General features: G+C 41.2%; 1 protein-coding gene across 1 annotated transcript in view; it reads right to left on the bottom strand.

Moving 5' to 3' along the window:
• Positions 1 to 4,575: 4,575 nt before the first annotated feature.
• Positions 4,576 to 10,336, bottom strand: part of LOC137632055 (carbohydrate sulfotransferase 10-like) — a 26,478-nt gene continuing 20,717 nt past the window's right edge. Inside the window, exons 5-8 of the mRNA XM_068364032.1 lie at positions 10,213 to 10,336; positions 6,996 to 7,112; positions 6,521 to 6,697; positions 4,576 to 6,052 (exon numbers count right to left, since the gene is read on the bottom strand). The exon at positions 10,213 to 10,336 is cut by the window's right edge and continues 7 nt beyond it. Coding sequence (XP_068220133.1) covers positions 5,947 to 6,052; positions 6,521 to 6,697; positions 6,996 to 7,112; positions 10,213 to 10,336 — 524 coding nt within the window. The 3' untranslated portion in view covers positions 4,576 to 5,946. The remainder of the gene's footprint in view (positions 6,053 to 6,520; positions 6,698 to 6,995; positions 7,113 to 10,212) is intronic.

Below are 10,336 nucleotides of genomic sequence, written 5' to 3'. Positions count from 1 at the left end.
GCCTCTGTCTGTCGTGATGTCGTCAGGAACGCCAAACCTGCTCACCCAGCTTGACAGGAGGGCTTTGGCGAATGCTTGAGTCGTAGCTTCGGTCATCGGCGATGCCTCCAACCACCTCGTGGAGCGATCGATAATCGTAAGCAGGTAGCGAGCAGATCCAGAAGGGGGCAATGGTCCCACGACGTCGATGTGTATGTGACCGAAACGTCTTTTTGGCTGGGGAAAATCGCCTACCCCCGATTCGGTGTGACGGCTGACTTTGCTTGATTGGCAGTTGATGCATGACTTCGCCCATTCCCGGGCGTCCTTTTTGATCCCTGGCCAGACGAACTTTTCAGACAGAAGGCAAGCGGTGGTGCGTCCTGAGGGGTGTGAAAGTCCGTGGATGATATCGAATATTTTCCTTCTGCAGGAGGCTGGTATCCAGGGACGTGGACGGCCGGTGCTGGTGTCGCAAAGAATAGTTACTCCTGTTGGTCCGAGGGGAATCGCACTTATCTTGAGCGCGGATGGCCCCGTCAGGTGATCCTGTGCTTCTCGGTCAGTGCGTTGTTCAGTTGCGAGATTGATGTAGTCGATTCCCAGGTGGATTGCGTCAATTTCAATCCTTGAAAGGGCGTCCGCGACTGGGTTTTTCTTTCCTGGGACGTAACATATGGTGCACCCGAATTCGGCGATTGCTGCGAGATGACGTTGTTGTCGGGAGGACCATGGGTCTGTCGATTTCGTGAAAGCGTGAACGAGGGGTTGATGGTCTGTCGCGATTGTGAAGGGTGTGCCCTCCAAGATGTGCCTGAAGTGGCGGATGGCGAGGTAGACGGCGAGGAGTTCCCTATCGAAGGTGCTGTATCTTGTTTCGGCGGTTTTCAATTTCTTGCTGAAGAATGCCAGCGGTCGAGGAGAACCATCGACGAGTTGCTCCAGCACAGCCCCGCAGGCGACGTTGCTGGCGTCGGTCGTTAGTCGCAGGGGTGCGTTGTCGTCGAAATGAGCCAGGGTGGTGGCATTCGCGAGGGCATCCTTCATCCGGGCAAATGCCTGTTGCTGGGGCAAACCCCACTCGAGTTTTTTCGCTTTTCCTTTCAGGACGTTGTCGAGGGGTGACAGGGTTTGTGCGATGTTGGGGATGAAGCGCCTGTAGTAATTGACCATCCCCAGGAACTCCTGAAGTTGGCGGATGGTCGTAGGTATCGGGAACTTTCTGATGGCGTCGACCTTGGTTGTCATGGGTTTTACCCCGCACGAGGATACGCTGTGACCAAGGAGATCCACTCCTTCCGCACCGAACGTGCAATTGTTGAAACGTACGACCAGGCCGTTCTCCTGTAGGTGTTAGGGGACGGTGCGGACGTGCCTCCGGTGTTCCTCCTTAGTTTTCGAGAATATCAGGATGTCGTCGACGTAGCAGACGCAGAAAGGTAGGTTACCCAGAATGCTATCCATTAGTCGTTGAAAGGTCGCCCCAGCGTTGCGTAGACCGAAGGTTGAGTATGCGAAGGTGTAGGATCCAAAAGGCGTTACAATGGCAGTTTTCGGGATGTCTTCCGGAAATACGGGGACCTGGAAGTAAGACTTGAGGAGGTCCATCTTGGTAAAATACTTCGCGCCGTGCAACGCGTTCGTTAGGTCCTGCATGTTGGGCAGCGGGTAGTGATCGGGCGTTGTGATGAGGTTGAGGCGCCTGTAGTCGCCGCAAGGTCTCCAGGACCCGTCCGGCTTTTTTACCATGTGTAGGGGTGATGCCCAGGGGCTCGATACTTTTTTATAGATACCCATGCGTTCCATGTCCTCAAAGGCGCGTTTGGCATCCTTCAGTTTCTGGGGCGGGAGGCGGCGGAATTTGGCGTGAGTAGGAGGTCCTGTCGTTGTGATGTGGTGGTAGATCCCGTGCTTGGACGGGGAACCTGGCGAGTGTCGGAGCTCGGGCTTGAAAACCTCGGGAAATTCTTGTAGGAGGTCGGCGTAGGGGTGCGTCGTTACGGCGGATACGGACATTGTTGCAGGGCCGTGTTCTAGGGAGCGGGACTGGCAGGTTCCCGTGTCGATGAGACGTTTGTTGCCGACATCGACGAGGAGTCCGTGATGGGCGAGGAAATCCGCACCGAGGAGGGGGGGATTGACATCGGCAATGGCGAAGGGCCAAGAATACGAACGGCCCATGATAGATATCTGGAGGGTCCTAATCCCATAGCACTGTAAGGGAGATCCGTTGGCGGCGATGAGTGAGGGAGCGTTTTTGTCGGGACCACGGTCTAGGTCGGACTTGGAAGGTGGGAACGTTGACTGCATTGCGCCGGTGTCTACCATGAGTCTACGGTTGGAAATGGTATCGAGGATATAGAAACCATTCTTGTTTTGGTTACCTGCAGCTGCGATGGTGGCAGGTGGATGCTTCTGGCGTCGTCTTTTAGGGAAACTGCAGGGTGCTCTACATTTCTTGGCGTCGCTGCCGAACTGTTGGTGGTAGAAGCACCATGCTGGGGTAGTCCTAGGGTTCGGTCGTGTTGGTTGCGGCGGTTTCTTTCTTGATAGAACGTTGATCTCGTCGTCCTCAGGGGCCGTTGCCGAGGAGTCTATGGAAGAGCAGCTGCTGAAGGAGGAGAACGAAGGCGGTGTTGACGATGATGCTCCGAGGCGAGATGCTTTGGAGGCCTCGTGGAGCTTCTGAGCCTTCGACAGGAGTTCGTTCATCGGGAGCGTGTCGGCGTCTGTCAATCGGGCCCTTACGTCCTGTGGTAGGCGTCGAAGAAAGATCTCGCGAGATAAGCTAATCTCACGTCATCGGCTGTTGCTGTCTGTTTCGGGGAGCATAAGCAGGCCGGTTAACTCGTCCCACGCCTCGACAGGAGAGGTGTCACCCATGGGCTTGCCGGCGAGGTCCAGGACTTTCTGTGCCCTTGCTGAGACAGAGAGGGAGTTGATACCGATGAGTTTCGTTCTCAGGTCGTCGTATGAAACTTGGCCGGCCTGGGCGTCGAGCCATGGGGAAATCTTGTCGAATACCTTTTCAGGTATGGAGGTGAGAACGATGTCAGCCTTGGCGCAGGAGTCGCTGAGTCTAGCGACACGGAAGAGTACATCTGCTCTCAGGAATCAGGAAGCGGTGTTGTGTTGAGAAAAGGGCGGCAGTTTTACTTTGGGCATGGAGGTGAGGCCGTTGGGTGCGATGGGCGTGTTGCTTCCTGCATCGTGGCCAGACGACGAGTCGGCGAAGAGGTGAGAATTTGATATGTCGGTTAAGCTCATCCTACTGCCTTACATTCACCGAAGTGTGGGAGAACCAAAGGCAGGCTCATGCCTAAGGTAACGGAGTATAGAGAAGGTAGCACGGCCGTAATAAGTCCGTTAATGGCAAAGCCAAAACCGCTGATGCTACTTTCAACTCCGGGGTCACCAGTTGTAAGGACAGTGAGACAAGCGTCACCAAGATCAACTGATACTTTATTCAAATGTGCACGGGAGTATATTACAAGGTGCGGACGGAAAGGTAGGATGGCGCTGGCGCCAGATCAGATTGGATTGCCCACCAAAATATATGTGTTTTCTTACACTTACAAATATGCGAATTATGAGTTAACAGAAACATGTAATGAAATGATACATATGTCAAAATGTAGCTCTGATAGAGCGGAATACATATACATGGGAAACCACGGTGTGGCGAAAGGAGAATTCAAATGCATAAACAGTTTGTTGATTTTGTGGACGACGAAGGGAGCGGTGTCCTTACAATATCACTTTGTAAATAATTTTAAAATTTCATGGGAATGTAAATACGATTAACTCAGTTGATGAAAGAGAAAAAGCAATTACGGGAAAATATATTATTAAACAAGACAATAACCTCAAATGAATTCATAGGAAACCTACGATGAGAAAAGACAATAGTTTCATGTGCCAGTCTTCCTGAAGGTAGAAATGATTATAGGAAATCCGATATAAGATTCCAAAAGTACGTTGTCAATGTGGTTAGATAAAAAATTGTAATACATGCATACATACTTACATACATACATTTATATATATATATATATATATATATATATATATATATATATATATATATGTGTAAATATATATATATATATATATATATATATATATATATATATATATATATATTTACATATATATATATTTACATATATATATATATATATATATATATATATATATATATATATATATATATATATATATATATATATATATATATATAGAGAGAGAGAGAGAGAGAGAGAGAGAGAGAGAGATGTTTACATATTTAAAGTATGTATATATATCTATATAAATATATATATATATATATATATATATATATATATATATATATATATATATATATATATATATATATATATATTTATATATATATATATATATATATATATATATGCGTGTGTGTGTGTATGCATATTCATGGACATATATGTATAAACAAATACGTATGTAAAATTATGTAAAAATAGATAGATATATAAATGCACTTTGCTTTATTAATTCTTCAGATTTACTAGAAAGGTGATTGAAAAAAGAAACTTTAACATTGTCCACTATATTTATTACAACCAAATTTTTGGAAACCATCGTTTCCCTCATCCGGGCTAAAACATGAACGTTATCAAATTAATAAAAGCTAATCTATTAAATGGTAAGACTCAATTTATGTTACCAGAATCATTACAATCAAGATAATTACAATAAAAGATCGCGCATGAAAAAGAAAATCAGCACAAGCAAGCAACCCACCGAGTAAGGTCAAATTACAGGATAAAAATAGAAAGTTGCAGGGGGTTCAACGTTATGGGCAATTAAAAGATTAGTTATGAAGACGATGAGGCAATATGTGAAGGAAGAGAGGCAGTTGAGTGAATTAGAGTTTGGAATATTTTTTCTTTTTTTCTAATAAAAAGTGACTCGAGGGAAAGTAGTGAATAGCTATTAAGGGATTGTGCCGAAAAATCCAATTTGGAATAATCAATAAGTTCCTTGATTACGGATGATATTTTTTTTTTTATTCAATGTACATCCAATGCAATGGTTGACATATACGAGAATTAATGCTGACACTCAAAGAACGGTTGGAAAAAACAACTCAAGTTCCTAAATTACATCTGGGACAATTCTACAAAAATTCCTCCCATTAACAAGGGATGCTAGAAAACAAACTCAAGGTTATAAAAGAATACATTTCAGAGAGGGATTTCTCAAGGTAACATTTAACATTTCTATAATACTACGTATATGTAAAGGTATAGATACATATATTTACTTTTAAGAAACATTTAGTACTCTGGATTTTGGGATAAAATCTACTTTGTAAGTTTTTCAAACTAGTTAGATCGATAACAGTTAATGACAAAATATGATTTTATCTTTTTTAATTTTTTAGTGAAACGTGTACCATTCTGAACATAGATTAAAAGTTCTAAAAACTAAAGTTTTGTAAGAGTTTACCTTAAATCAAAAGTAACAGTGACAAATTAATAAGATGGTTGACTTTACTCAACTTGAAGGTTGAGGAGGATGGCTGTCTGGTAGGGTACTAAAAGCGTGCAGAAAAGACCGTCCCCAGTTGAATCAAAGGAGGGTACTCGAGCACATATTGGTGACCAAGTGACCCTGGCTCCAGTGCCAGTGTTGGTCCTCGGTCATGTGTCGTGTGTCCGACATATCTCACAATAAGAGGCGCTGAAATTAACAGATTAAATCCCGAGTATGTAGGTGATTCTTATACTCACAAAGTCCTTCCTGTGTACGTTGGTGCACTGGCCTTGAAGCAGGGAAGAGAATATTTCTTTAGTATTTTCTTGTCTTGTTGGAATCCATGTTCTAGCCTTTCAGAGGAAAGTTTTCCGGAGACCACACAGCACATTGACCACAAAAATATAATATTATTAAATTGAAGTGGAATGCTATTCACTCTACATCCATCCAATTCTTTTATTAAATTAAGAAATTCTTAGGAAGTTCGTATCCAAAGAGATCCATGTCATACTTCAAGTACTGGTAAATCCTTCTTTTTAAGGTTGTAGGAACTTTTCGATAGTATCTGAAATAAAAGATCAATTTACTTCAGACTCAAGGACTTTACAATAATTAAATTGAAATTCGTGTGACTAAATAAAAGTTTCAAGTCTTTGCTGTCAGGTTGCAAGATCAAACTGCAAATGACTTCAAAACTATTGTCTAATCTACAGGTTAAGCCATGAATATCATGGCCATAACAACTTTGCGATCAGCAACTTTTTTTTTAATTGAAATACTATAATGAAAATATAAAAAAGAAGCCTAAAAATAGAGCTAGAAGCTTTCCTCTATTGTTCTTTTCAGTGAGAAGTCTTTACGACTTTATTTTGTTATTTGCACAATTCTTATCTCACTGTCACATTCGATTCCCCAGCAGGCAAAGACTTCATGTATACACATAGTAATGTTTCTTAACAAATTAATTACAGATTTGCATAAAACTCACAAACTCAACTATCTTTCCTTGGCCGTAATACTGTTGAAAACTTACGCAAAATCTGAGTATATTTCATCAACACTCTTCCTTTTTTGGTTCATAGAAGTATCTGGGTCTGCTGGAATGCCAAGTTTCTTGAAAACGTATTCCAAATCTTCTGATAACGTCTCGACTTTCGTGATGTAGTCATAATCAAAATGACAAGGACAGCAGGTATCGTGATAAGGTTTCCTATAAAAATATGGTTTAGGATTGAGAGAGAGAGAGAGAGAGAGAGAGAGAGAGAGAGAGAGAGAGAGAGAGAGAGAGAGAGAGAGAGAGAGAGAGAGAGAGAGAGAGAGAGAGAGAGAGATAATTACAATACTATACAATGAGAGCTTCAAGATATACACCAGTGATCTCAGTGTTGATATTAATTATAGGAGGATGTGCCATTGTTTGTTTGCAACAAAGAAAACAAAGAATAATTCTGTCAAATACTGTTTCATCCCTAAGAATTTTTTTTTTTTTTTTTTTTTTTTTTACAAACCAGTGAGCATCGGGGTTTCCTCCTCTATAAGTTGTTAGAACATATTTCAGGAACTGTACAAATGTAATCTGTGGTTTCAGAAAACGGTACAATCTCTCATATTCCTTTACTGAGTATCTGCAAGTACACGAGAGATGAACAATTATAAGACTTCCCAGACTTCTTCATTAAAGATATAATGGACAATATATAAGGCTAAAATTGGCATGGAAAAAAAGGAAACCTTGTCCTATGGTTTGATGTATGACAGTAGTTAGGGCAAAATACAGTTTAACCCCCCCAAAATTGTAACAAAAGGTTTCTCAACTGATTCTGCTAGGTTTTAATGTACTCTTTAACGTACTAAAAGTTTACCAAACTATGACCCCGGAAAAGTGATTTTTAAAGATGTCGTCAAATATGGTTGCCGAAACCTTTGAACCATCATAACTCTATAACTATCAACTCAAATTTGATGATCTTGGTGTCTATTCCTAATTTTTTGTGGGCAAAGAACATATTAAGATCATAAAAAAAATGATGTTGGCCTATTATGTGCTAATGTTTTGGGGGTAGAGGTGATATTTTCCATATATTTGATTGGATCTAACTGCATAACTAATTCGCATGTTTCTCTATTTCAGATATGATTCAACAATGAGTGCAAGCACAGTCAGTCAAGTTTGTTTTCTAATCTGCAAGGAGGAGATTGAGGATTCCAGTGATAACCGGGTTGCAATTCAGTGGAAGGGGGCAAAAGGAATAAATGAGGCCAGTGTAAAGTGGAAAGACGATCTTGTAGTTGAAGCTGGTATGAAAGTGCATAAAAGCTGTTGTCAACAGTACATTATTGTTAAAAACATTAAAAGCCATATTGCAAAGAAAAGTAGTGCTTCTGTGCCAGGATAGAGAACCACAAGAGCTTTTGATAGTGCAAAGGACTGCATATTCTGTGGATGTACAATTGATTTGGACAAGGGACACTTTAGCTGGGCATGCACGGACAAATTTGTGGAAACAATTTTGGAGGTCTGTGAATCCCGTTCAGATGATTAGGGACTAATTGTAAAGGGCCGCATTGAATACAATTTACGAGATTTACATGCAGCAGATGGCCTTCATCATCATTCATGTAGAAGAAATTTTAGGAACCTCAAGTCTGTGCCTTTTGAGTTCCAGCTTGCCCCTGCTTTTCGTGGAATGATATGGTTCATCTGTTTTCAAGGGGTGACAGAGGCAATGACACCCATTCCATGAAACGTCCTTTTGCCGTCCAGAGTGATAAGAGTGTGATCCACATTATCAGCTGCAAAAAGAACAGACATTTCCAGCAAATCTACATCTCCACCTAGAACATCAGGTTCCACACAATCTGCTGCATTTTTTTTTTTTTCAAATCTCATCACTTCTGTATATGAGCAGCAAGATCCCATCTCATGAAGGGTATCCACAATAAACTTTGAACGATATAGGTGATGGACTTGCATAGCAAGTCCCACTTGTAGCGGTGGAATGACAGCTCGTGGGTGAACTGCCTGAATTATGGCAGGACCAACTGGAGCAACCTTGCGTCTTGTGTCTTTCCCAGAGAATAATGTTTCAGTGCTATTCGCAGACTAGTTGGAATGAATGAAAGCGCTGAATTAAGCTTTAAATCCTCACTACTTGGGTACTGATTCTTCATAGTGGAAACCTCAAACTTGATGTCCCTTTTGATTAATCTGGTGGCAGTTTCAATAATAGCACCTTTTTGGGATTCTTCATCATGTTCTCTCATGGTGACAATATCGTCCAAGCCTTCTCCTTCAGAAAATATGATTGAGTCCTTAAAGCGCTCTTTAAGATGCTTTTCCAAACTAATTGTCATAGGGTTCAGTATCAGGATTGGAAATATAACCTTTCATTATGAGGCTCAAAGATGTCACAGTTAGTTGTTCCTCACTGTTCAGTTCTAGGTAAGCACACATTTTCTGAAAAGTTTTACACTTATCTTCATCTTTAGGACTGCCTGGCTTTCTGCGCTTGGCATCAGGGGCATGCTGGAACTCAAAAGGCACAGACTTGAGGTTCCTAAAATTTCTACTACATGAATGATGATGAAGGCCATCTGCTACATGTAAATCTCGTAAATGGTATTCAATGCAGCCCTTTACAGTTAGTCCCCAATCATATGATCGGGATTTACAGACCTCCAAAATTGTTTCCACAAATTTGTCCGTGCATGCCCAGCTAAAGTGTCCCTTGTCCAAATCAATTGTACATCCACAGAATATGCAGTCCTTTGCACTATCAAAAGCTCTTGTGGTTCTCTATCCTGGCACAGAAGCACTACTTTTCTTTGCAATATGGCTTTTAATGTTTTTAACAATAATGTACTGTTGACAACAGCTTTTATGCACTTTCATACCAAGATCGTCTTTCCACTTTACACTGGCCTCATTTATTCCTTTTGCCCCCTTCCACTGAATTGCAACCCGGTTATCACTGGAATCCTCAATCTCCTCCTTGCAGATTAGAAAACAAACTTGACTGACTGTGCTTGCACTCATTGTTGAATCATATCTGAAATAGAGAAACATGCGAATTAGTTATGCAGTTAGTTCCAATCAAATATATGGAAAATATCACCTCTACCCCCAAAACATTGGCACATAATAGGCCAACATCATTTTTTTTATGATCTTAATATGTTCTTTGCCCACAAAAAATTAGGAATAGACACCAAGATCATCAAATTTGAGTTGATAGTCATAGAGTTATGATCGCTCAAAGGTTTCGGCGACCATATTGGACGACATCTTTAAAAAAACACTTTTCCGGGGTCATAGTTTGGTAGAATTTTAGTATGTTAAAGAGTAAATTAAAACCTAGCAGAATCAGTTGAGAAACCTTTTGTTACATTATTTGGTGGGTTGAGGGGGTATTTTGCATATATTGACCCTACTACAGTGCTTGAACGAAATACTGTTTCAGAAATACATTTAGCTGATTGAAAAAAAAAATCAAAGTTAGGAGATATACTGGAGTAAAAGTCCAGCTGAGTAACTGATTTCTAAATACAATAATAAAATATTTTGAATACCGTACAATTCTACAAACAGTAGTGTACTGTGTATTTTACTATATGATAAGACATTTCTTATATGACTTCATTATTTAGTTTTTATTCGCAACAAAAGACGGAGGATATTAGAATACACAGACTCATAACGATGAACACCATCAAAAGGTTACTTACAAAACACTTGGGTCAATTGGCTTCTTCATACCAACTTTAATGTGGGTGTTAGGGGGCACCATATTGTTGGCAAAGAGGGCAGGAAGCCAGAATTGATGGAACCTCTCATGCCACTGACTTCCAG

Source organism: Palaemon carinicauda, chromosome 40, assembly GCF_036898095.1.
Source record: "Palaemon carinicauda isolate YSFRI2023 chromosome 40, ASM3689809v2, whole genome shotgun sequence".
NCBI classification, from domain to species: domain Eukaryota; kingdom Metazoa; phylum Arthropoda; class Malacostraca; order Decapoda; family Palaemonidae; genus Palaemon; species Palaemon carinicauda.
Note: the sequence above shows the minus strand (reverse complement) of the source record. Positions and strands in the feature narration are given on the sequence as shown.